General features: G+C 41.3%; 1 protein-coding gene across 1 annotated transcript in view; it reads right to left on the reverse strand.

Annotated features, from left to right (window-relative positions):
• SLC9A9 (solute carrier family 9 member A9) overlaps nt 1–26989 on the reverse strand; it is a 1177825-nt gene that overhangs the window by 250006 nt on the left and 900830 nt on the right. The window contains exon 14 of the mRNA XM_073625891.1: nt 5062–5141. Coding sequence (XP_073481992.1) covers nt 5062–5141 — 80 coding nt within the window. The remainder of the gene's footprint in view (nt 1–5061; nt 5142–26989) is intronic.

Raw genomic sequence — 26989 nt, forward strand, 5'->3', positions numbered from 1 at the left:
GCTAACTAGATATAACCCCTCTCACCCCCAGCATGCCTCATTTTTGTGGAAAAGCAGTACTAGGATTAGATCACAAACACAGAGGGGTGGAACCAGTGTTGCCTAATGAATGCCAAGAAATTGATTTTATGGTAAGTGGAAACATCCTATTTCAGTTTTCAGAGGCAATTTTGACATTCAAAAGCAGTCCAGCTAATATCTCTACAACAAATACAGCTCTCTGTCCCCACTAATGATTGGTAACCAGCAGGACCAGCCCTTGATCATGTGACCACTGTGACAGCCAATCACAGTGATAACATGATCAATGATCCTTCCCGCCCCTGGGGTTCAGAACCTTTTAAAGGGATGCCAGAGTGGGCGAGGAAGGGTTAATCATTGCAGGAGCTTGCATAACAAAGAGGACAAAGGGTATGAAGTGTTGAATTCGTGGCCTCATTTAGTTATGTCTTAGGCTGGTCCACAGCATCAGACCTGCAGTAGTTGCTGATAATATGTTCTGGATTTCTGGAATACTGTTTAAAAGTAGTTTACCCTCACACAAAAGTAACTTTTTTCATTTCTTTCAAAAAAGAATGAATATGTACCAGATGCACTTTATATTAGAGAAAACGTTGCACATTTTACTTACAAAATACATGCAGATTGGTGATTTTATAGATAAAATTGTAGTAAAGTAGGGCACCTAATCATACTGCACAAAATGCTTCCAAATCACATAGTAAAGACTGCGTAAAGTGAAATGGAGCAATCTGGGTCAGAGCAATGCCTGCACTATTTCACCCACATCTTATTTTCTGACATGGAAATTTACTGGCAAAGTACATTATGCCCCTGGGGTAAGCATCTTTTTTAGAACACCAATCAAGTGATTTCTTTAATTTCATTCTAAGGAAAGTGTATGTAGGTTCTTCGAGCACATCAAAAAAAGAAATCTTAAGAAGTACAGAAAGCAGGCTTATCTGTTAAAAAGTTACCAAGGCTCACCAGGTTAGGTAGCAGCAATGTTCCCGAAATTAAAGGTCCTAAAACTGGTAGACTTGCCATTTAACACCAACATTTCTTTATTTAAAGTGGAACTCCAGCCAAAATTTGTCATGCTCTGTATTTGATATAAATGGGAAACATTGGAGCTTTTTCCAGAATCTTGTTTCCGCTTGTGTCTCCATTATGGTGATGTCCCATTTTTTCCTGCTGTCAACAAGGAACTCCCAACAAAGCCACAGAGAGCAGCAAAAGGGTTTTGTTTTCCTAGCAAAATAGGAGAGACTTGGAACCTCAGAATTGTACTGCTGTCTGTGTTCCCACTGGGAAGATGTCCTATTATTTGCATTTAAAAATGATTGGCATTTCACTTAATGTGTAAGTTTAGACTTCAAGTGTACACCCATCCAAAACTGATTCTGCAGCACTGAATGCACAATGGTATGCGAAATCACTCCACCACAGTTAAATGCAGTTGAAGTGGACCTTGTATCAGATATATTTGTAATGTATGCACGCTAAGAAATGTGTGCACGTGTAACATTTAGCTATTATTCCTTTTCACAGATATCACAATAACACCCCCACACCACCACCAACAATGCCTTCTACTGCTTTTCCCTCCAGAAGGACAGAGCCTCATTTACTCAGGTATCATCCAGGGTCGGCATCTACTTTCTGAGCTTAGATGCTGGTTAGGAATGACACAACCATTCACATCCTGGTGCCTATGCAATGCTTGGTTGTGTTCACAAAAACTGACACAGATTAGTCCCTACTGCAGCTCCTTACCTTGTGACTCGCGACAAAGTCACAATGCTGCATTTAATCACTACGAGAGAGCAGACTGGGGAAAGGTTTCCTTCTGATGACATTTAAGCCTTCACAAAATCACTAGACCCTAAGGATGGCTTTTCAATAATAAATGGTGGAACTTTTTTGAAAAATAATACTGTTGTTGTATATTGTGATATGTAAGACTTGTAAAAGTTCAAAGGTCCACTTTAGACAAGTGAATAATATTCTTCATAACATAAAAAAGCACTATGAATGAGAAATCCTAGACTAGTCTCTGCAGGAGGGTTGATCGGAAAACAAAATTAAATAATTCCTGAAAGAAACTATTTTATATTTAACACATCACCTTCAATTAGACTAGCTGCAGATGATCATAGTCTGTAGTGAATAGTTACTGTCACACATGGTTTATATGGAAATTTCATTAAAATAAGTATTGCCTCACTCTCTGTGTGATGTACCTGTAATCCACATTGGTTTAAACTAGCTTCTGGTTAAAAGAGATGCCATTTTCAGCTGAAGAAAGAATATTATAAGTACATCAGCAAGGTTTTGTGGGTTTCTTATATTTGAATAGTCAGAAATATTTATATCTGTCTTTGTGACATGGATATGTAAAAATGAGAGGGCAGATACAATTATATACCAGCGCACACACAGTCAGATACATATTTTCAATGTTATGCCTAGTCAATGCAGATATGGGTCTAATGTGTTGTGTTTAGGTGACATATCTGGTTAAATAACATATATAAATAAATACATGAACCATGCATATGAATACCAATACCAGTTCAATACTTTAAACAATTATATGTACATGCAAATTTTCCCATATTTTATCTCTAAAATGCAAAACAAAATAATACTAATTGATCAACTAGAAATCCAGTTAGCTCCTAACTTCTGTTAGTGAGACAACAACGCTCTCATGGTTTTACTTAAATCCACAGCTGTGTTTTCAGTCCTGCTACTGTTCTCCAATGCTAGACTTAAGGACACCTCATGTAAGGGCCCTTTCACATTCTGTTCATCTGTTTTTTATTTATCTGTTTCAAATTGGAAAACAGACAGCAATTCATTCTTGTGTGTAAAAAAGAAAACTGCGCTGTGATTTAAAACCCTAAACTTAGCAGCAGCTCAAATGTGAGATAGGCCCAAAAGATAAATGTTTTAAAAAATATGAGCTGCGCTCTGTATGTCTAGTAGTATAAAAAGTGCAAAAAAATGCATGGTGGCACAAAGGTAAACATATATCAACAAATTGCACAGTGACACAATAAGTGAATAACAATATATAACAGCAATGGTAGTGAATGGAACTAAGCCAAATAAGTCCTTGAGGTGATTAATATATAGAAAGAGTATTCAAGTTGTTTGTAAACCTCCTCCTGTGAATATCACGATTCATTGACAGACAAGTGAGAATCTAAGAAAAAGAGAAATCCCACTTCCATGGGACTTTAAAGGCAACACACATTTTGGTAATATGAAAATAGAATTTTATTTTATTCAGTATATATTAAAAAATGTTCGATCATACAAATAAACAATGATTAAAAAACACCAAATATTATAAATATTATATTATTAAATCGGGCCTTTTCCTCTAGGAATAACGAGTGAATAGCAGAACTGACCACAACAGCCTCCAAACACTACTGAGAGCAGATAGGCTTGGTAGTCATAGGGAGAGATCCAGGGTCCTCACTCAGCACTCATGTTCAAATATGCTCAAAGAAAGGAAAGGTTCGCCATAGGTAAAACCAGACTAGTGTTTATTCAAATAACTTAATGTGTATACTGGGATTTTGTTTTTTTATAATAGGTTACATGCTTTTAGAATTGTCCACAAATGGCAACATTCCCTATACAAAGATGGTGTTTGGTGGGCCAACTGCCCAAGGCTAAGACTGAGGCATGGTTCCTTATTTGTTATTTATAGTGGTGAATCAGTACGCCGCCCGTGCCTCAGGACAACGTCAGACTTGTGATGAAACGCAGCAGGAGTTGCGACGTGCTGACGTCAGCGGGCTGTTCAACGTCCCGATGGGACGGGCATTTGTATTGCAGCCGGCCAGCTTATTGTCCACGTTGGATGAACCTTGCTTATATGTAAGTGATACTGTTTTATTTGAATAAACACTAGTCTGGTTTTACCTATGGCGAACCTTTCCTTTCTTTGAGCATATATGAACATGAGTGCCGAGTGAGGACCCTGGATCCCTCTGAGTCCCTGTGACTACCAAGTCTATCCACTCTCAGTAGTGTTTGGAGGCTGTTGTGGTCGGTTCTGCTATTCGCTCGTTATTCCTAGAGGAAAAGGCCCTGGCCGGGTATCAGCCACAAGCAAGTCAACTTGTGCAAGCTGGTAAACGTGCACTCCATGTGGTGGTGGATTTTCACTTGTTTGTCAATGAATCGTGATATTCACAGGAGGTGATTTTCAAACGCCTTGTGTACTCTTTCCATATATTAATCACCTCAAGGACTTATTTGCCTTAGTTCCATTCACTACCTTTGGGACTTGCTGTTATATATTGTTATTCGCTTATTGTGTCTCTGTGCAGTTTGTTGATATATGTTTACCTTTGTGTCACAATTCATTCTTATGGGCTTGTGGATGTAAACAAATAATACTCCGTTTACATCCATCTACATCTGAGCCTGTTCAGGTCCATTTCTTAAACAGAACAAGGCTGCATCCTTTTACAAGGTGGGTCATCAATGAAATTAGAAGAGCAACAACATTTCTAGCAGCTCCTAAGGAGGGTCATTGCTACATATGCATGCTATTATCTTAGGAACCTTGTTTATCATATAGATTAGAGCAGGGATATGCAATTAGCGGACCTCCAGCTGTTGCAAAACTACAAGTCCCATCATGCCTCTGCCTCTGGGTATCATGCTTGTGGCTGTCAGAGACTTGCTATGCCTCATGGGACTTGTAGTTCTGCAACAGCTGGAGGTCCGCTAATTGCATATCCCTGGATTAGAGGATGCCAAATATGTTTTCTCATAGCTACAGAACATACGAATAATATTAAAGTCATTTTACAGTTCATGCCCTTATCTGTCTCAGTTAAGTTCATGAGGATCTCTGATTTTATTAAATTCTTTTAAGACTCAATGTCAAGAGACCTGTGGGTTCCTTAGTACAATTACTGTGTATGTTTTAACTGTACAATACTCACACCTGCTGTGCTTAGTTTTTCCAACAAATCTGGTTAAGCCATGTAAATGTTACTACCACTATGCCAAAAGGCACTGAAAGGATACTTGTGATCAAAACCATACCACAGTCTGAAGAGGTGGGCACTCTCTGCCTTTGTTGAGCTTTCATTCTGGTTTTCTGGCCTCTGTAGATACAAAAATACATCAATGCTTACTTAGGTCAGTACTTTTGGCAATGGATCTTTGCTTTGCCAATTTTATTAAGACTCTCAAACACACTTTTTTCATGCAATCTGTACACCTACTCTCTCAAAAAAAGAAGAAATTAACAAAACCTACACAAGATAATTCATTTTCAGCACTGTCAAATTAGAAATGGAATTAGGCTATAGTGGCACTGGATCAGGTCAAAAATTGTAAAAATGGACACAGATTAATTTACTACATCTCATAAGAATTTTCACATGAACTCAGACTGCGCTCACAAAAGGCATAACTTACAGTCATAGGGCTATTGTGATTCAGGCCTAATGCACACAGGACATTTTCCTCCCCTGGACATCTTTGTTTCTGGCAGGAAAAAAACAGCCTGAAAATGCACCTAAGCCTAGGTTCACATTGGAGTGATTTGTCATGCGATTTGAGATGATTTCAGGTGCGACTTCAATAGACATCTGTGCATGAAGCCACACAGATGTCTATCAAGTAGCACCTGAAACCGCGCTGACCTTGCTACTTTGAAATTGCGCTACTTCAAGTGAAGTGGGCACGATTTCAAAGTAGCATCAATGTGAACCAGAGCTCAAGCTGTGTTTTGCAAATGTGTTTAGGTGTGTCAAGCATTTGGGCATTCATTCAATCCATTGGTCAGAATATTAATTTATTCTGGTCACTGAAATGAACAAACACTCAAGTGATAAACGTAGCTAGGGTTTATGCATGTTAAGCCCTGGTTCACATTGATGCTATTTTGAAATCGTGCTACTTCACTTGAAGTAGCGCAATTTCAATGTAGCAAGGTCAGTGCATTTTCAGGTGCTACTTGATAGACATCTGTGTGGCTTCATGCACAGATGTCTATTGTTGTCACACCTGAAATTGGCAAAGTAGTGCAGGAACTACTTTTGCCAATCAGTGCAGCGCCGCAAAATCTGTGTCGCACTGATTAGAACAGTGTTATTGCCTCCAATAGGCTGTGACTTGTCGTGCAATTTGATCTCTCAAATCGCATGACAAATTGCTCCAATATGAACCTAGGCTTACAGACATTTAGGTGCATCAAGTGGTTTTCTGCTTAAACGCTTCTCTCCTGAACGCTTAAGTGAGTTTTTGGGGTTTTTTTAGACTTTAGTTGCTCCTCTTCTAATACGGCTGTAAATGCCTATGTGTGCATGGTAACTTAAGTTAACAGAGATTTACTTAGGGGCTGAAAAAACCCACATCAAAGGCCTGTAAAAGCGGCAATTTTTTTTACGCTAGGTGTGCATGAGGCCTAACAATTTTGTCTCAAGTTATAGAAGTGCTAAAGCTCAAACATTTTTTGAAAACGGAATTCATCAAATTCAAATTCTGCTCCTTTTATTTGATGATTCAATTATAACTGCCAATGTACTTTGGGAACTTCAGAATGCCCACTTCTTCAGGGCTACAATAAAAAAACAGAAACATAAAAAATGTAAAATATATATGTTTCAAGGGCAGTATTGTCTCAAAGTGCCTATAGTATACTATTTCATTTTGGTACTTAGGTATTTTTAGACATTCGTGACATTAAACTACTCTTTGTATAATACTGATATCTAGCACTGGTCAATGTATAGTCACAGTCAGGCTTGCATTTGTTTAATTACAATTTAAGGCTGGGTTCACACTAGTGCGAATTGGATGCCACTTTCCGGCATCCAATTCGCACAGCAGGAGATTGTGACTGACTCTCTATGGAGCCGGTTCATATATCTCCACAGCAGCTCCAGTGTGATTTGCACAGGAGCCCTGTGCATCTTTTGGTCTGTTTGGGCTGAAATCGGACCTGAAACGGTGAACGAGAATGCACCGGACTCCTGCTGTGAGCCGCTGCATGCTCATATGTGAACCCAGCTTAAATGAAAACAAACCCTGTTAAATAAATGGAGCTGTATTTTTATTGTGAAAATGTATTTCATTTGTTCAGTCATGTATCCTCACCTGTTACTGCTGGCTAAACCCAAATTCTGCAATAGCATGCAGTGTTGGGGATTAATAGAGAATGGTTAAAGCTGCCATCAAATTTTTTAATATTTTTTGCCATCTGTGTCTTGTTAGAGAGATTTTCCTTCACATCCTCTCATGAAGGCTCAACATGAACTGAGAGGAAATCTTTAAAAATGAGAGGGATTCCCTTCCTAGACATCTGTCATGGGAACAGGTGTCCCATTTGAATATTTCCCTTCTATTCCTGTTCCCGGTGGCAAATCAAATACTTAGATTACCCTCATTTTCTTTCATTTAAATTGACACTGGTGATCAGGAAAATTAGAGAGTAAATTGCCCTAACGGACACAAACAGCAAAAGAAAAACCTGATAGTGGTTATAACCCCCCACCACTGTATCCAACTCTTAAAAGAAAAAAAATCCTAAATATCAGATTAGGATTCTTCAGATTAGAGGGGTTCAGAATAGTTGAAAGTGGAAGGCTTCTTTAATAAGGGTATAAAATAAAAGTGCGTAGACACTGGAGTTGATTTACTAAAATTGGAGAGTGCAAAATCTGGTGAAGCTGTGCATGGTAGCCAATCAGCTTCAAACTTCAGCTTTTTCAACTTATGCCTCGTACACACGATCGGATTGTTGGCCAACAAAACCGTAGAATTTTGTTCGAAGGGCGTTGGCCCAAACTTGTTTTGCATACACACGGTCACACAAATGTTGGCTAACAATTACGAACGTAGTACGTGGATTTTCAGTTTTTTAGCAACACCCTTTGGCTCCTTCTGCTAATTTTGTGTTAGTAGAAGTTTGGTGAGTGTTGATTCATGCTTTTCTTTTCGCGTTTTTCATTTAGCGTTTTTCGGTTCACGCTTTTCATTTTGTGCTTTTCAGTTTGTTTCTAAATGGCCGTTTGTCAACCAGACATGTTGCGGAATTGGAGGAAATAACGTGTTATTTAATATTGGCCTTGGAGTTATTGCTTTGACATTATTTTTTTGGTTGAATAATGATTTGATTTGGTATATTTTCTATATTTTTGGATGCATAGAATGCACTTTTTGGTTAAGTTCTATTGGCAAATAGCATGTCTAATTTTGTATTTTATTTTTTTAATGCACAATAAAAAATTGTGTAGAATAATACTTGGCTATGTGTTTTACTTCAAATGACAGTTTGGGAATAGGCAGTTACATTTTAAAAAATACAATGTAAAATTGACAAGGGACACCAACATAGTTGTATCTTTGATCTTATAAACTAGGGGATAATGGTGTTGTGGTAACTTGCACATAAAAAAAAAAATAATAATAATAATAATATTATTCTTGATATCACTAGAAAAAAAAATCCTTTGAAAATTTGTTTGCAATAATTCCATCAGTATCACCAGACAAAGCAGCTTCATTATTATCCCATTAAAGAAGAAGAGAATGTGCGCTGCATTTGGAGATTTCATAATTTGCCACGTCATAAATGCTAATTCTCCATTACAAACGTTAGTTTACAAGACCGACCGCTTCTGCTTCCGAGCATACGTGTTTGTACTTTGGACTTTTGTCCGACGGACTTGTGTACTAGACATGTGCACACTGAAATATTTCGTTTCGGAATTTTGGTTTCGTCCGAAAAATAAATTTATTTATTTACTCCCGAAATTCGTTTTTATTTATTTTGTTTCGTTAAAAAATGCATTCGTCTGAAAATCCAAAATAATTAAGGTCGAATCTGTCATTGAAGGCTTATGGTGTCTGTTGAATGTTCTAAGAAGATTCGATGGAGCAGCTAAACTGTACGACGCCGCAATCGTACATTTCCGGTCGAATGTTCCACCTACAAGCTATAGTAGAATTCTAATGTTGTATGACACTAGTAATAATTATATTTATTAATTATTATTACTAGTCAACCAACATTAGAATTCTTCTATAGTCTATGGGCGGAACATCTGATGATAAATGTCTGCTTGCAGCGACTGCTTCGTCAAATCTTCATGTCGAATCTTTTCTCTCTATGTCGAATAATCTTGGACTAATAGAGTTAGGTTAGGCACATTCGACCTTTTTTGCTATTGTCTCTATAATGTCGAATCTTTTCTCTCTATGTAGAATAATCTTGAACTAATAGAGCTAAGGTTAGGCACATTCGACCACAGGTTCGATGGAAACAGATCGCTATTGTCAGCATCATGTCGAATCTCCTATCTATATCGAACTGTTGTCACAACGAAAACGAAAATAAAGCATTTGTTTATGTTGGATCTTTCGGTTTTCGGATTCTTCACGTTCGTTATCGTTTGTTAAAACGATAACGAAAATACTCAAAATTCAGACGAAAAGGCATTCGGACAAAAACGAATGCACATATCTATTGTGTACACAAGATCGGAAAATCCAACAACACACATTTGTTGGCGGAAAATTTGAAAACATGCTAGCCAACATTTGGCGGAAAGTCTGACAAAAATTGTCTGATGGAGCATACACACGGTCGGATTTTCTGCCAACAGCCTGACATCCAACATTTCCCGTTGGAAAGTCCGATCGTGTGTACGGGGCTTAAGTGTTGACAAAAAAAAAACAAAAACTGGAGGCTGATTGGTTTCTCTTGCACAGCTGCACCATATTTTGCACTCTCCGGTTTTAGTAAATCAACCCGTTTTCTCTTTATTAAATTGCTCCATATGCTTTCTAAGATATTTCTAAAAACATGTACACCTGTATAAAACGATTCCTAATATATTTTTCTAATGACAAAAGGCCAACATTCATACTGTATTTAGTTAGGGCTACTGCAAGTGGCACATGTATGGTTCATGTAAGGTGAGCATTATTTTAACTCTTTAGTCAGCATTCAACTTCTCTATATACAGTATCTTCATCTCAGTGGCTCACTAACTCCAAACCTGCTTAGTAAATGAGTCTTTTGCAAAAGACATGCTTGTTCTAAATACCGGAAAATTTCTTAGACTTGTATCTGAAATTCTTGATTCCCGAAGACAAGGAGCACTGTCATTTTCACAGGCTGCATTCTCATTTCTGTAAGAGCCTCATCCCTTTGCCTTCCCTAACAGTTGTGTACATTAAATGTGAAGCTAGTTACAAATGCATTTTTTAACAGCATTTTACAACATAATAAAATAGGTGAGGCCTGCATATATTTTCTGTTACTACATGTACCAGACGATGGAAAATTGGCAGTAGAGTAGACAGCAGAAGCAATCCCAAATAAGCCACTTTTTCCACAGAGACATCATGCTTATTGGACAGGAATTTCAAAGCTAAAGCTGTATATTCCAGCATTTTAAAGCCTTAAATCAGAACAATGGCAAGCTTTGTACTTAGCCAAGTAGCCATGTCCATATTTGAAAAAAACATGCTTATTCCTGGAAAGCAATATGAATTTTTAGGTCCTGTAAAATGCATGGGTTTGTGATTAAAGACAAAGTCCATCCACAAGTAAAAAGAGTATGTAAAGGCAAACAAATAGTTTTTTCGTTTTGGATAGAGTGTAGAAGGATTACAATCTCCAGCAAGTTTTTTTTTTTTTTCTATGTCCCTGCTGGGGAAATTCACCCCTGTATTTGTCCTGTAACAAACATCACCAAGACAGAAAGTGACAGGAAATCCAAAATGGTAGAGTTGTCACCAGAGCAAGAAGTGAAGAAAACCTTCCAATGGGGGCTAATTGCCAGGTCTGCTTGATGTCACCACCTGTGACATTTGCTGCTGCTCTTTCTGTCCTTCCCGAATCTCACTCTGATCTTTACACCCTTCAGTTTGTAAAGGACAATTCCCCAGGGGGCCAGGGGACCACCATCCATCAAGGGGCATGAAAGGGGGGCTGGGGGTAGTGTCACAGATCAGTTGTAGAGTTGATCTGTTACAAACAGGCAAAGCTGATTTACTGCTTGTAGTTGCACATGTGGTTTTCTCCTACTATGCTGCTTTACTGGTTTGGAAGCTATAGGCATTGCTGGATCTTAGAAACTAATGGCCACTGCCCCCACCTATAACTGGCCTTTGCAGTAAGGTGCACATGGAAGGGCAATGCATGCAAAAAAAACCCAAAGAAATTCCAAGCTCAACTTGCCGACCAGCTTGCAACCAACTAAATTATCCTGTCTAACAGTATGCGTTAGATTGCACACATTTGCAAACACATGTGTAAGGTACAGAGCCCTGTCAAGGCACCCCATTATTTTCTGTAGTCCTAGCTCTAAATTTTGAGAGCCTGCACAGTGGAAGCACATGCATTATAATGGATAGGCAGAGGGCAAGTGAGCCCGGAGGGAGCCTACCCCTTATTAAAGGCACAGGGGCGCACTGGACACCTAGCGTATAGCACCATGACAGCAAAGGTGTCCAGTGTGTACCCTCACCAGTATTTCAACAGTACAAATGGTCACTGCCCTCACCTATAACTGGCCTTTGCAGGAAGGAGCACATGGAAGGGCTGGTTGTCCAGTGCACTCCTGTGCTTTTTAATGAGGAGTGGGCTCCCTCCAGGCTCACCTGCCCTCTGCCTATCCATTCTAATGCATGTGCTTCCACTGCGGAGAACGAGTTAGGACTATAGAGTTAGGGCTACAGAAAATAATGGGGTGCCTTGATGGGGCTCGGTAGCTTACGCATGTGTTTGCAAATGTGTGCAAACTAAACCCCTGGTTTTAACGCATACTGTTAGACAGGATAATTCAGGTGGTTGCATGCTTGTCGGTAAGTTGAGCTTGGAATTTCTTTGGTTTTGTTTCGTATTGCTGGAGCTTACCTGCTGACTAATATAGCTGGTTATGTAGCCTATTCCTGCCCAGCCTGTCAATTTACTATTCAATTTATGCTGTGCTCAAAACAACATTTTTGGCCTGAGCAATAGGGTTTATACCTTGTCCTAGGCTCCACTCCACGTTGGTACGTGAATCCCTGCACTCTTGTGTTCCAGTGTTTCCAAGTTCCACTGTTCCTGAGTATTTTTTCCCTCCAGAGTCCCCTGCTGTCCTGCACCCCTAGAGAATCTGTCACACTATGCACTCCTGTAATCCCACTCTCTCCAGATACTCCTGCACTCTGTGTCTCTAGTGAGGTCCTTGAGTCCCTCTGTTTCTGCATTCAAAAGTTACTGTCTCTCTGATTATAAGCCTCAACTTTGTGTCTGACTTTCCTGAGTTTGTCTATCGATTTTATACTATGCTCTGGCCCTTTCCTGCGTCAGCTGCCATCTGCACAGGTGGGTCCAAGGCCTGCAAGTGGGCTGCCATTCACAGTAAACTCCATCACTTTTGTGGGGTAGATTGATGAATACCAGGCAGCTCAGTAGATTCTGGGCCTCAGCCCTTCTTAGCGTGCACACCCTAACAAACACTAAAACTGCCTAGGTGGGCAATTCCCTTCACTTTGAGGAAGATTTCCTCTCATTTCTTTTTGCATCTCCAGGACAGAAAATGGAAGGAAAATTACTTTGGTTTTCTAAATTTTAAATAACAGTGGGACACAAATATAAAAAAAAAAATCAAATGAATGGGCTGCCATGTGTGTCCAAATCACCCCCAACAAAATCGCTGCACAAAGTGTAAATGGGGGTCTTAAATATTTTGCTTTAAGATACAATAGACACAAATGTGTCCTCGTCTTTTAATAGTGTCTGTAGTAGTAGTGAATTATCTTAACATTATTTATACATTTTGTGCAGCATTATGGAATATCCACTTGTGGACCGCATAACATAGCCATACGGCGGCAGAGTGGTTCTCCAGCGCTGTATTACCTACCTAGAACGTGATCCTGCACTTCCAGGTTGGGGGACACGCGCTGCCAGCGTACCACTTGTGCTGTGATTAGTCACAGCACAAGCCGATCAGCGAGGAGAGGACAGGACTAAGCTCTGTCCTGTCAGCAGGGATGTGCTGGTTTTTGTTTCCCAGCAAAGCAGGGAATAAAAATCAGCATGCCCCTTAGTGAAAGCACCACATAGTACACTGGTTAGGCACACAATAACCCCTTTAATCAGTATAGCGTATATTTTTAGCACTGATCACTGTATTGGTGTCATTGGTTCCCACAAAATGGCAAAAGTGGTAGTTAGTGTCAGATTGTCTGCTGCAGAATCGCAGACAATCACCATTACCATTACTAAAAAAAAAATTCCAGTATATATACCATAGTTTGTAGACGCTATAACGTTTGCACAAACCAATCGATATATGCGCTTATGGGAATTTTTTTTTTACCAAAAATATGTAGCAGAATACATATTGGCCTACATTTATGAAGAAATTAGATTTTTTTTTTTGTATATGTTTTATAGCAGAAAGTAAAAAAATATTGTTTTTTTTTTTTTTTTTTTTTTCAAAATCCTCAATCTTTTTTTGTTTATAGCACAAAACATAAAAAAAAATACAATAGTGATCACATACCACCAAAAGAAAGCGCTATTTGTGGGAAAAATTTATATAAATTTAATTTATGTACAATAGTCTTCTGAGGTCAGGTTAGCACCACAATTTCAGATTTGGTTTTGCATGTGCATTTAGACATGTTTTTGATTCATTTTTGAAGGATTTTTCAATTGGCTCCAGTGTGTTTTTTTCCTCTTTTTTACTTTGACACTAAGAATTTTATGAAAATATATTGTGTGTTTACATACATTTAGACGTGATCCAGAGCGCTCCAGAAGAAATACCTGCAGCAGGTTGTACTTTTGTTGAAAGCATTGGAACTGACCACACTGGTGTGAACTGGTGTGAAATACATTGCAATTAGACCCCGGAAAACCGCCTCCCACTCTGTCAGTGTGTGCTTTCACACTGGGGCGGTGCGCTTGCGGGACGTTAGGAAAAGTCCTGCAAGTAGTATCTTTGGGGTGGCTTGGGAGCGCTGTGTTTAGTGCTCCCAAAATGCCCCTGCCCACTGCACTGAATTGGCGGCACTTCCAAAGCGCCGTAAAACTGGACTTTTTATCTTTATTTTAAGGTAAAACTGCCCTGCTAGTGGCCGAAAAGTGCGGCAAAAACGAGCGGCGCTTTAGTGCTGGCACAGCACTGCAGTGTGAAAGTTGCCTCTTTGTACTTGCGTTACTTACATTCCAAAAATGCCCTGGAAAGCATCTGGTGTTAACCAGCCCAGTTGGGTCTTAATAAAAAAGCCTGTAAAAGAAGATCACATCCTGCACTGTAATCTTTATCCCAAGACATTTCAGCATGTGTCCGATGTCTATGTCCCCTATTGGGGTATATATAATTATTCCTGCGCTATCATGTGTGTAAAAACAAGCGCTAGAGAGAAAGGCTGCCTGCAGCGAATAGGGTACAACCAGATCCTATCAATAAATGTATAAAATAAATAAAATGGTGCTGCGCTAATCCTAGCAGGAACACAAATGATATTATTGAAATGCTCCTAGTAGATGTGATGGAACACACTAAAATCAAAGTGAATCTCAAATAACTCAATTCACCAATAATAGGTAGTAGTGGTCTCTTGAATATAAAAGGATCAACCACTAAAAAAAAAAAAAGTGAATAATCAATAAATGGTAAATTATAAAGTGCACTAGTGCTATAATAATAACAGTGACTCTATATAGCAAAATATCAGTAAATACCAAAATAGTAGTAACAGATGTAGCAATAGCAACTCCTGTGTAATGTGCAAAAATCCAATATATAAGTGAATTACAATGTGTAGCATACATTCAACACTAAAAGTGACTATGTGCAAGAAAAATAAATAAAAAATATAAATAAAAAATAACAACATCCACGTGACACTTGGAATAAACAGTTCAATCACAGTGTTTCAGTATAAAAAAGTCCTCCTTCATAAAGTGACAACGGCTTCCTAGCATGCAAATATGCAGTGGAGTGCTCAAATGTGACACAATAGTGCTCCTCTTCGTGTTCACACACACACTAGTGGGTAATAGCCCCTTACCTTAAGGTAATGGGGTAACAGCAAATGACTAGTATTGGGAGTACCATCCTTTATATTCCTCCTCAATCCTCACGGTCCTAATCCTGGAGCATGTTCCCTCAGATGATAAGGGGGCATGGAAATAGAAAAAAGGAAGGTCCCACAATAGTATAGTATTGTCTGGCTAAAACTGGTTTTTATTGACAAACAGCATGGGTACTCACAATAAAAACAGGTAAAACAACGCTTATCTCCAACGAGCAGTGAGCTCGTAAGCCTCTATCAGCATCGGTGCCTGTCCTGTCCCTACGCATGACGTCACAGCACACGTGACTTCTTCAGGAGAGGTCAGGCACCGATGCTGATAGAGGCTTACGAGCTCCCGCTGGTTGGAGATAAGCATTGTTTTACCTGTTTTTATTGTGAGTACCCATGCTGTTTGTCAATAAAAAACAGTTTTAGCCAGACAATACTATACTATTGTGGGACCTTCCTTTTTTCTATTTCCGTGCCCCCTTATCATCTGAGGGAACATGCTCCAGGATTAGGACCATGAGGATTGAGGAGGAATATAAAGGATGGTACTCCCAATACTGGTAATTTGCTGTTACCTCATTACCTTAAGGTAAGGGGCTATTACCCACTAGTGTGTGTGTGAACACGAAGAGGAGCACTATTGTGTCACATTTGAGCAGTCTACTGCATATTTGCATGCTAGGAAGCCGTTGTCACTTTATGAAGGAGGACTTTTTTATACTGAAACACTGTGATTGAACTGTTTATTCCAAGTGTCACGTGGATGTTGTTTTTTATTTTTTATTTATATTTTTTATTCATTTTTCTTGCACATAGTCACTTTTAGTGTTGCATGTATGCTACATGTTGTAATTCACTTATATATTGGATTTTGCACTTTACACAGGAGTCGCTATTGCTACATCTGTTACTACTATTTTGGTATTTATTGATATTTTGCTATATAGAGTCACTGTTATTATTATAGCACTAGTGCACTATATAATTTACCATTTATTGATTATTCACTTTTTTTTTTAGTGGTTGATCCTTTTATATTTAAGAGACCACTACTACCTATTATTGTTGAATTGAGTTATTTGAGATTCACTTTGATTTTAGTGTTTTCCATCACATCTACTAGGAGCATTTCAATAATATAATTTATGTCCCCTATTGAGTTCTGTGGTTCCTGCTGCCAGGTGCTATGTCCCTGCACTGCTGCAGGGATACACTAGTGATGTAGTAAATCATTTTTGTTGATGTAGCATTGTCCCTTGGCCCTTGGGGACTGCTTGGATTTACCTGCTCATCTGCACCACCATGACCCTGGAAACATTCCAACCCACCTGACACTCTGGGTTCAGACATCTTTGCACCACCTTAAAGTAATAAGTCAAACCACTCAATGAGTTTATATTCTATTAATGTTTACTGAATAACTCAAGGAAGATTTTGTTGCACAAAAGAAGGTAATAGATCAACTGAACTTCGGATAACAGTCCTAGTTCAGAAGAAGAATTCCTCCACAACAGTACAAGTTAAAACAATCTAAAGATAACAGTATATTATATACACGTATGTACAATGGAGTACCACTTAAACATGACCTGAAAGGATAAGCAAGAGCTAAGCATTAGTTCTGGCAAGACTCCTAAAGGGGAAACCCAGGCTGGACTATTCTTAACTTTTAATCCTAATGAGAGATCAATTAAACAAGAATGGTATGAGGACCCTTTAAGTAGTAATGACAATAATGTGCCAGTTGCTGGCCTGATGGTCTTTGCTGGCAGTCGGAGCTCATTAACTATATCCAATAAGGTGCAGCAACAAGGCAATGGTATTTCTTGGAAAGATTGAGGCAACAGGTGTATATGTAAAATGTTCAAATAGAGCTGCAGTGAAGTGTTTCCCCAGGGTAAAGCTGTCTGTGCACAGTGTCCCAGTGAAGCAACAAAGAAAGGTTTGCAAAAGTGGGCAATTGCTCTCTTGCCAACAACCAGGCCGATTCAATGCCTTCCAAACAGCGATTGCCAAAGAGGCGTCCTTACAGTGGTTCCACTCGCAATGATCATCCAATGCACAGCACGAATCACGGGTTGTCGGACTATTAAAGTGGTGCTGGATAGATGTCTGATGATAAGCAAGCAGTGATGGGCCCTTTTTGGCTGGGTTGGAATGTCGTACACCACGTGGTAGGCCGCGACCTGACCCATTCTGAACAGAGAGGTCCATCACACATCAGACTCAGGAGGAAGAGAGCATAGCACACGTCTCTGGTCTCTTTTACACTCTTCGCAGCATTCTCTCTGATGATAGCAAAGATCCCTGGGATAAGTAGTCCAGGTGCATAGTCATATGGAGCAATCGCCATTCTGAGGAACTACTAATCCCACAATCCCTTTGGATCGACTCACAGATATGATGTCAGTTAGTGATGCTGGGCACTAGAGGGACAATACAGTACATAGAAATGACAGGGAATCGATATGCTTTGCAATTGTAGTCCATATTGCTACATCCTCCCCCCACTTGAAAGACAGAACACAACCTGCGAGATCACCTCTACTGTATTATAAGAAAATGAATGGTTAATTACATGCAAAACCAGAAGTTGTAACAGCCAACAACTGACCCAAAGAAGGATCTTCTAACAGTAAATTATGTTTCCCAGGCACCCCTAGATTGCACAACAACACTCGGTCTCCAGGTTGTAGATCCTGAACCCTTACTCTGAGATCAAAGTTTTTCTTGTTCCTTTGTTCTCTGATAGTAGAGGCTTCCTTGGCTTTCTCACAGGCCACTTTTAGATTCTTCCGAAGTCTGTCAACATAACCCCGATAGGAGGCCTGAGAGGTGTGATCTACCAATGTTCCAAAGGCCAGATCCACTGGTAAATGAGCCTCTCTTCCGAACATTAATCCATAGGGGGAGTATCCAGTAGAATCATTCTAGGTGCTATTATAAGCATGAACCACTGCAGCTAAATGGTCTCCCCAATGCTGTTTCTTCTCCAAGGGAAGGGTTCCCAACATGTTCAGCAGGGTCTGGTTGAAACGCTCAGGTAGTGGGTCCCCTTGAGGGTGGTAAGGAGTAGTCCTAGATTTCTTTATATTTAAGAGCTCACACAGTCTTTTGATCAGCTTGCTCTCAAAATACCGACCTTGATCCAAATGCAGGCGTTCAGGCATCCCGTAGTGAACGAAAAACATTTCCACTAGAGTTTTTGCTACCATACTGGCTTGCTGGTCCCTAGTGGGGAAAGCTTGAGCACAATGGGCAAAATGATCTGTCACAACCAGAAAATTATTCCGTACACTCAGGTCAGGTTCCAAGTACAAGAAATCAGTGCACACCAATTCCAATGGTCCCTGGCTGGCTTTGAAGATGACCCATTGGGCTGCCCTTCCTAGTAAAGACTTTCTCTGAATACATCTGCTGCAAGAACGACATTAGCTTTTCACCTCAGTTCTCATGGATGGCCAATAAAACCGGTCTCTAAATAACTTGAAGGTTATATCTGGGCCTAAGTGGCCATGATCATCATGGAGAGCGGTCAACACTATTAGCCGGTGTTTCTCAGGGAGGAACAGTTGACAGACACACCCTAGTTCCTCAGATGGTCCTCTACGGTATATGACTCCATCTTCCGTCTGCATTAGTTCCCGTTCTCTATGGATGACTTTGGCTTCCTCAATGGGACTACTCAACAGTATCTGAGGGGTCTGGGTGGCTAAGGACAACCCACAAGATTCCCCAAGGGATCTTCATGTTGGTCCTGTCTCATGTCTTCTCTTGTCAACTGAGGCAGTTCTTGGCTGCGCACCTGGGTCAAATCACAGTAATATCTTGGTACTCTCGCAGGGGTGACTCCCACAGCTTCGGCCCCTATGGCCCCTCGGTGTTTATGCTCTACTCCTTGACACATAGCCCATACTCCTTCCAAGGGTAAATGGACCCAACTCTTCTGGCCAACGTTGGTGAAGTGAGGCCTTCGGGAAAGAGCATCAGTGTCCCGATTTCCCACTCCTGGTTGGTATTTCAAACTGACTTGGAATTTGGACAGTGCAGTCAATCAGTGGCATCCAACTTGGCAGCAGACAGTAGGCAAGTCAAGGGGTTGTTATCAGTCTTCACCACAAAGGTAGCCCCGTACAGATACTCACATAGTTTATCTACCATAGCCCACTTGAGGGCCAAGAACTCCAATTTGTGTACAGGATAGTTAGTTTTAGGAGGGGTGAGACTGCGACTCACATAGGCAACAGGGCGAAGTCTCTCCTCCGACTCTTGATACAACACTCCCCCGGGGTCATCTCTGCTGGCATCCACATGTATTTCATTCATAAGGCTTAGATGGATCAGCATGAGCCAGCACCAGTGCTTCAACAAGGCTCCCCTTGAGTTGTTCAAAAACCCACTTCACACTTCATCATCCATTGCTCTTGGATAGATTCCCGAGGTTTCCTGGGACCTCTCTTCTGGGCTTTCTGATCCCCTTCTACTTGCTTCTGTAAAAGCTCATTTAATGGCCAGGCAATCTGTAAGAAGTTTTTCACAAATCTTCTATAGTAAGAGCAGAAACCCAAAAGCGACCTCAACTCAGTGACAGTGCTTGGGTGAGGCCAGGAAGTAAAAGCCTCCAAATTCTGAGGGTCAGTAGCTATTCCCTCGGCTGATACTACCTGCCCCAGATACGTGACTGAAGTCTGGTAGAATTGACACTTCTCTAACGACAGCTTCAGCCCCTCTGTGTGTAATCGTTGAAAAACTTTCTCCAGCTGAGCCTCATGCTCCTCCAACGTTCTGCCAAACACAATGATATCATCAAGGTACACTAGCACTTCTACCAAGTTCATATCACCCACAGTGTTCTCCATCAGTCTCTGTAAAGTGGTGGAGGCCCCTGGTAATCCTTGTGGCATTCGGTCAAATTCAAAAAACCCTAGAGGGCTGATGAAGGCCATCTTTTCTCGGTCATCCAGATGCATGGGTGGTAGTATCCACTCTTCATATCCAGCACACTGAACCATTTGGCCCCTGATAAGCATTGCGGGGCCCCTTCTATGCGAGGGGTTGTGTACTGATCTGGAATAGTCCTCCGGTTCAAGGTTCGGTAGTCAATACTCATCCGGAGGGACCCATTCTTCTTTTTCACTACCACTATTGGGGAAGAATAAGGGCTCATGGACTCCTTGAAGACCCCTGACCTCTTCAGTTCAGCCATCTGTTCTCAAAGAGACTCCAGATCGCACAAAAGGATTCGTCTGGCTCTTTCACGAAAAGGCTTATCTTCAATTAGTCAAATTCGATGTTGAGCACTCCTGGCACAGCCCACATCAAAGTCATTCTTGGAGAACATTTTCTCCCATCGGGCGAGAAAAGGATCAAAGTTCAAATAGCCCGATGGGAGAAAATGTTCTCCAAGAATGACTTTGATGTGGGCTGTGCCAGGAGTGCTCAACATCGAAAATGTTCTCCAAGAATGACTTTGATGTGGGCTGTGCCAGGAGTGCTCAACATCTACCGGAGGGTAGATTTGGGCAGTGGACGTAGTCCCTCTTCCATCTCCCTTTCTGACTAGCTCATCTCCCGTCACGCAGCACTCACTTTCTCAACCAATCACCATCCTGGGCTTTAGGCTGATTGGGTGACGTTCCTCACACTGACAGGAATTTGCCCCCCGCTTCTCAGTAAGGCCCCAGTGGGTATGATCATCTCTATTCCAACTTCCTCCTCTGTTGAATCAGCTTCCACCATCACATAGGGACCCAGCTGGTCCCAGGACAGCATAACCGTGGCTTTTAGGCAGGCTCTTTCGCTGGGCTGCAACACCTTTTCACGGGAATCCAATCACCACAGTCTTCCCACTCCTTCCTCGAGGGCCTTCTTTTCTCGCAACACTCTTTGGAAAGCCTGCCGCAGCTGAAAATGGATCTTTCCTACTGGAGCACCCTCCAAGGCCAGTGGAGTGGGTAATCTCCGCACTAGATTGGTGTTGGTGCCTATCAACAAGGAATTTTGGCCTGCCCCAGGAGGTCGGGGGCAGACAAGTGCCAACGTATCAAAAGTCTCTGGTTTTCCAGCCAAGGCAGTGTCAAATGTTAGCTTGATGGGTAGGTATCAGTCATATGGGCACTTCTGGGTTCCTATGCCCCAAATCTCTAACTCCTCGAGTTTGCACAAAGGGATGTGTCTCAAGTACTTGTGGTAAAAGTCTCGGTACAGCAACATCACCTGGGCTCCAGTATTTAGTAGAGCTTGAGTGTAGATACCCTCTACTTGTATTGAGACTATAGGGGAGGGCCCCACTAAGTTCTTTGGAAGATTCCCAACAGTTGACTCTATAGTTTGTGCTCTAATCAGTCTCTTTGAAGGCAGTAGAGTTGGTCTTACTATTCGCTCAGTAAGGTATGCATTGATTTCTTGCCCCCATTTTTCCTTCCCTGAGGGTTTTGTTTCTTTTGGTTTTCCTGGTAAGAAGAATTTAGGTCAGAAGAATTTATTGATTGTTATTAATGATTTGATTGCTATATATTTTCAGATTCACTGTTTTTGCATACCTTTTTGATTTTATTTTCTCATGATTGTGTAAGGGTTAATTTGCAATCATGGCCAACAGGGCTGGATCTAGTCTGTCTTATGTGGGGGTGCAGTAAAAAATGTCAGGGGGGTAGACGATGGGAGGTCAGTAGAGCAGAGGATAAGATCCCCAGTTTGTAGGGCAGTGTACAGAGGCTATTGGTTTTTAAGACAATGTACAGGGAGTCAGCAAGGCAAAGGATGAAAGGTCAGCAGGGGACAAGCCAAGGACAGGGGTAAGCCAGGTAGAGGACAGGGGTCAGTGCTGACAGGGCAAAGGACAGCAGTCACAGCTGGAGAGACATAACAGGTATCACTGCTGGAGGATCGCCATTGGCAGGACAGAGGACAGGGGTCACTGTGGGAGAGGCAGAGGACAGGGATCACTGCTGGGGAGGGAGAGGACGGGATCACGGCTAGAGAGTCAAAGGACAGAGGCCATGGCTGGAGAGTCAGAGGATAGGGATCATGGCTGGAGAGTCAGCGGACAGAGATCTCCCCTGGCAGGGCACTTAGCTAAGCTCCTTTCCCACCCCAGCACTGTGTACAGCTTCTCCTCCTTACACTACACAGAGCTGAAATCACATTACTTTACACACAGCCAGTCAGCCAAGCTTTTCACAGTGTGTAGCTGGCTACTATGTTGCTGTTCTGACCCGTGAAATTCCCTGGTTGCAATGGCAGTATAGCTGCAGTAGCCAGATACACCTTGTGCAGGTCATGGCTGACTGGCAGTGTAAAGAAATGTGATTTTTAGCTCTGTGTAGTGTGAGGAGGAGGAGTTGCGTGTGGTGCTGTAATGGGAAAGGAGCTCAGTGGCTGGGCAGAGCATCCAGGGTGGAGGAGGGTGGTCAAGGGGCTTTGAGGGGGGTGCAGCCAGACCCAGCACTCCCTAGATCCGGCCATGATTCCCAACACCTGTGGTTTCTTAGCACTATTTAAGTGGCATTTTCTCATACATTTCTTTGTGTTATGATAAAGCTCTGTTACCTGCTTGAAAAGAGTTAACATTTTTATCTTTTGGTGCTTGCCATGCTGTGTACTACAATAAAGGTTGACATCCATCCTGAGTGTGTGGCCATTCATCCAGTGATCAAATGCTACCGGCTCAGTGCTTTGGCACCGGTGGTCCATTCTACACCCTTTAGTAACCTAGTGATCTGAGAACCAGTTAATGACACAGGACAGCTATTCCAAAACACAACCAACGCAGACTTCCTGCAGTCTCTCTCATTCAGAAAGCCTGTGGTAAAAAATGCCAGTACCAATGCATTTATTTTTACAGTTACTAACTAATCTCAAATTTGTCTTTGGAATTCAAAATCGGGAAGTAGCCAAGGAATCACCATAATAGTCAGGCACAGTTCTTTTAAAAGAGAGGTATGGGGTTTTTGCAGATTTATACTTACCTAGGTGCTGCATCTGTCCCTCGTTGGCTCTAACAATGAGAACCAAGTGATCTAACATCGCAGATCGCTTGGTTCTCACAGCTCTCTGAGCAGAGTCACTGGCTCTCTGCTCTGCCCCTTCCGTGTTCACTAGAGCGATGGGCTGTGGAGGGGCGGGAGTGGCTGGCTTGGGCTCAGGCGGGTGCCAGTCCAGAAATGTGGACAGATCCCAACCCCAGTGTCGCAATCTTGCCTGAGCCTGGACCGGCTTTGTTGCGTCAGCAGACAGACTTCAGCCTGCTGTGTGCTAAAAAAAGGTCACAGGAGTGCAGAATGAACTGCACTCCTGTGATCCACAGGAGAAGTACAGCCAAACAAGCTTTGGCTACACTTCTCCTTTAAAGAAGGAGGTCAACAGTGGCAGCCTACATGTTTCTCTCATGGTAGGTTTCCCTTTAGAAAATTTTAAGTGTAAATAGTTTTAAACATTGACAGCATACTACTCCCCCAGTTAGGAAACATGAGTTTGGATGAGCCATATGTATTTTACCTATGCGGTCAATACTTACCAGAAAAGGTAACAGAAAAAGGTCCAAAAGAGAATCTCCTGGCCCTTCCTAAGGCAGCACTCCTCTCAGTACTGAAATGCTGAGCTCTGCCCCTAAACTAGGCTATAGCCCACACCACACCATGAGATTGTATGCTCTTATACAGATTATTAGAGGGAGAACACTAATATGAGTGCCTAAATTATCCCGCCATACTCTTTAACCACCTCACATCCGCGCTATGGCCGAATGACAGCCACAGCGCGGACCTGAATTCCCGGGAGGCCGTCATATGACGGCCTCCCCCGTGCACGCTCCCTGCGCGCGCCCTACAGGGCGCACGCCAAGCGCGCTGTGATCACACTGAGACTCGGGTGATCACCGATCTAAGTAAGGGGCCGGTCCCGGCCCCTTACCATGTGATCAGCTGTCAGCCAATGACAGCTGATCACATGATGTAAACAAAAGATTGGTAATCGTTTTTTTTTTCTACTCACGCTGATAGCGTGAGTAAAAAAAAAAGCCGATCACCGGGTCAGATGTCAGGGACATCGGTCCCGAAGTGGAAGAGGCACATCTGCCTCATCAGTGCCACCTAATAGTGCCACCTAACAGTGCCCACAGTGCCACCTAACAGTGCCCACAAGTGCCACCTAACAGTGCCCACAAGTGCCACCTATCAATGCCCACAAGTGCCACCTATCAATGCCCACCTGTAGCGCCAATCAGTGCCACCTAGCAGTGCTGCCCATCACTGCCAGCCATCAGTGCCCATCACTGCCACCCATCAGTGCCCATCACTGCCGCCTCATCAGCGTACATCAATGAAGGAGAAAAATGCCCTGTTTTACATTTTTTATAACAAATAAAAAAATCTTTTTTTTAATTCAGTTTTTTACTTTTTTTTAACAAAAAGTAAAAACTGCACAGGTGATCAAATACCACCAAAAGAAAGCTCTATTTGTGGTGAAAAAATGATAAAAATTTCATTTGGGTACAGTGTTGTATGACCGCGCAATTGTCATTCAAAGTGCGTCAGCGCTGAAAGCTCAAAATTGGTCTGGATAGGAGGGGGGTTTAAGTGCCCAGTAAGCAAGTGGTTAATGTATGCACCAGGCAAATCAAGGAGCAGATAAGGGGCCAGAAGGCAAGGTGAGGCACATGTCTTTTTTTCTATGAAATTTTCACCTTGCGCCTCATTGTACAATCAGTCACAGTATAAAAAAAAATCAGAACTGATCATTCTCATAGTTATTTTAAATTACATAAATAATCTGCAGGGATTTGTTGAATGCTACAGTATTTGCTCATAATTATCATTCTCTTCATTATACTTTAAAATCTGTTTGTTACAAAACAATCATGTGGATGGTGTCAGCAGGTGTGTCACAGATTCAATGATCTAGCGCAAAGTGTTCCAAATGTAATCAGAACAGAATAAAAATCTATTCCAGCTGCAATTTCAGAATAAGGCATATAAAGTGATTTATCTGTCAGATTACACTTTGTACACCTTGCTATCTAAATTGGAAAAGAGAAGTAGGGGCTTTCTTGAAGCTGATTATTTTCCCATTGTGGAGAGACCACAGAAGACTGCAAATTGTGGGAATGAGTGATCACAGGAGACATAAGTGTATTGTTCTCACTTTGTGTACAGCATACTGCAAAAATGAACATAAAATAGCTGCACTATTAGAACACTGTTATGCCTAGCATAAAAACATCCTTACTAGCTCAGCAATTTAAAGCAGCTCTGCATTTCTTAATGTATCAATACATTTATTTTTCTTTTTTTTTTTTTAATGCAAGCAGTGTCACTGCCTCTAATTCACTTTGTATCAGGTTCTTGCAGTTCCTGTACAGAAGAGCTTAGACTGGGAAAGGAAGAAGCAACACAGTGAGCCAGTCAAGTGTGCTCCAATGCCCATGTGCTAACAACGAGCATACTGTTAAGAGGAGGAAGTATAGGGACAGCAATGCAGGCAGCTTATCAACCTGCTGCTACTTATACATTATTCTTTGGGCGTGTATGATGAAACACAGGCTTGTACATATGCTGAGGGAGAAATAAAACAAGGGGGGGGGGGGCAACACTGATAAAGAATAACTGGCATAGGACTGTAAAATTCTCTTTGAACTCTGGCAATAATACAGTGCATATATCAAGTGTTGGGACAGCTGATTAGCGTTGCCACCTCATCCCTTTAAACCCAAACACATATGAATTATACAGGTTCTGAGGCTAATTTAATACAGATAAGGCACCAAGTGAGTTCAATTACCACCTTAATCACCATCAGAACCTGTGTAATTAATATGTGTTCGGGTTTAAAGGGATATAGTTTCAACCCTATAGCTGATGTACATGTTGGTTCTGGGTCAGTGATTTCTTAGGTAGTAAAACGAATAGTACGATTGCAGCCCTTAATCATGCATTTTAAAATAATTCAGCAATGGCAGCTCTTATATTTCTATACTGACAGTTTCCATTAATATGTGCTTCACATTTTACAAGCCCATAATTCGTTCATATTGAAATTATCAACAGAACTTATCTACAATATTGCACTGTTCCCAGGAAACTGTAATTTTAAAAGTTGAAAAAATAGAATAACTGGAAGATAGCTGCTCACCCGCCTACAGGCATTATGAGAGCCCTGTTCGCTTTGGCTGTAACAGTTCAACATAAAATGGTATACAACTTTAATTCAGATAAACTGTATAATGCCCCTTTATAGAGGGGAGAAAACAGCGTGGGTATGGGAAAGTTAAAAAATGAAGCATGTCTGAGGCAATTTGGACAGGATATGGGTAGGGCGAATCTCATGCTGGAATCAGCTGTTCAATATGGCATAAATATATCATCTCTACTCTGACAAGCTTGAAGGGAATACCTTTTATGCAAATGATGATACTAAAAACTAAAACTACTGAAATGGATTGGTTTCTTCAAAAAGAACAAGGCTTCAACAATCCACTGCAAAAGCAGCTTACTTGACTGACCTACAGTATGTCAATGCAGATAAACCCAGTGGAATTTTAAACTTTGATCTACTGTATATGTAAAAATGTTGAAATAGCCAGTTAAGTGCTGACAGACAGGATGGCAAGAGTTAATGCCTTTCCCTGTTCTATAAAAAAGGGATATTCCTCTTTTTATTGGCTCTTGTGAGGTATAACATTCCCAAGCCTTAGGATGTGTATGAGGCTCTGAGATAAGGTGTTTGGCTAGAAAATGTAAAATAATAAAACATATAAAATGTAACTCCCTTGCGAAGCCCAACTTTTCCACCAGTGCCTCTACACTCTTGGGTCTAGAGGCATGCATGTAGCATTCTCCATGCTAACAACGATGCTTGTGTGGGTGGAGGCAGAGAAGAGATATCCCATGGCTTCAGTCACCGATAA

Source organism: Aquarana catesbeiana, linkage group LG04 (genome assembly GCF_042186555.1).
Source record: "Aquarana catesbeiana isolate 2022-GZ linkage group LG04, ASM4218655v1, whole genome shotgun sequence".
Taxonomy (NCBI): Eukaryota; Metazoa; Chordata; class Amphibia; order Anura; family Ranidae; genus Aquarana; species Aquarana catesbeiana.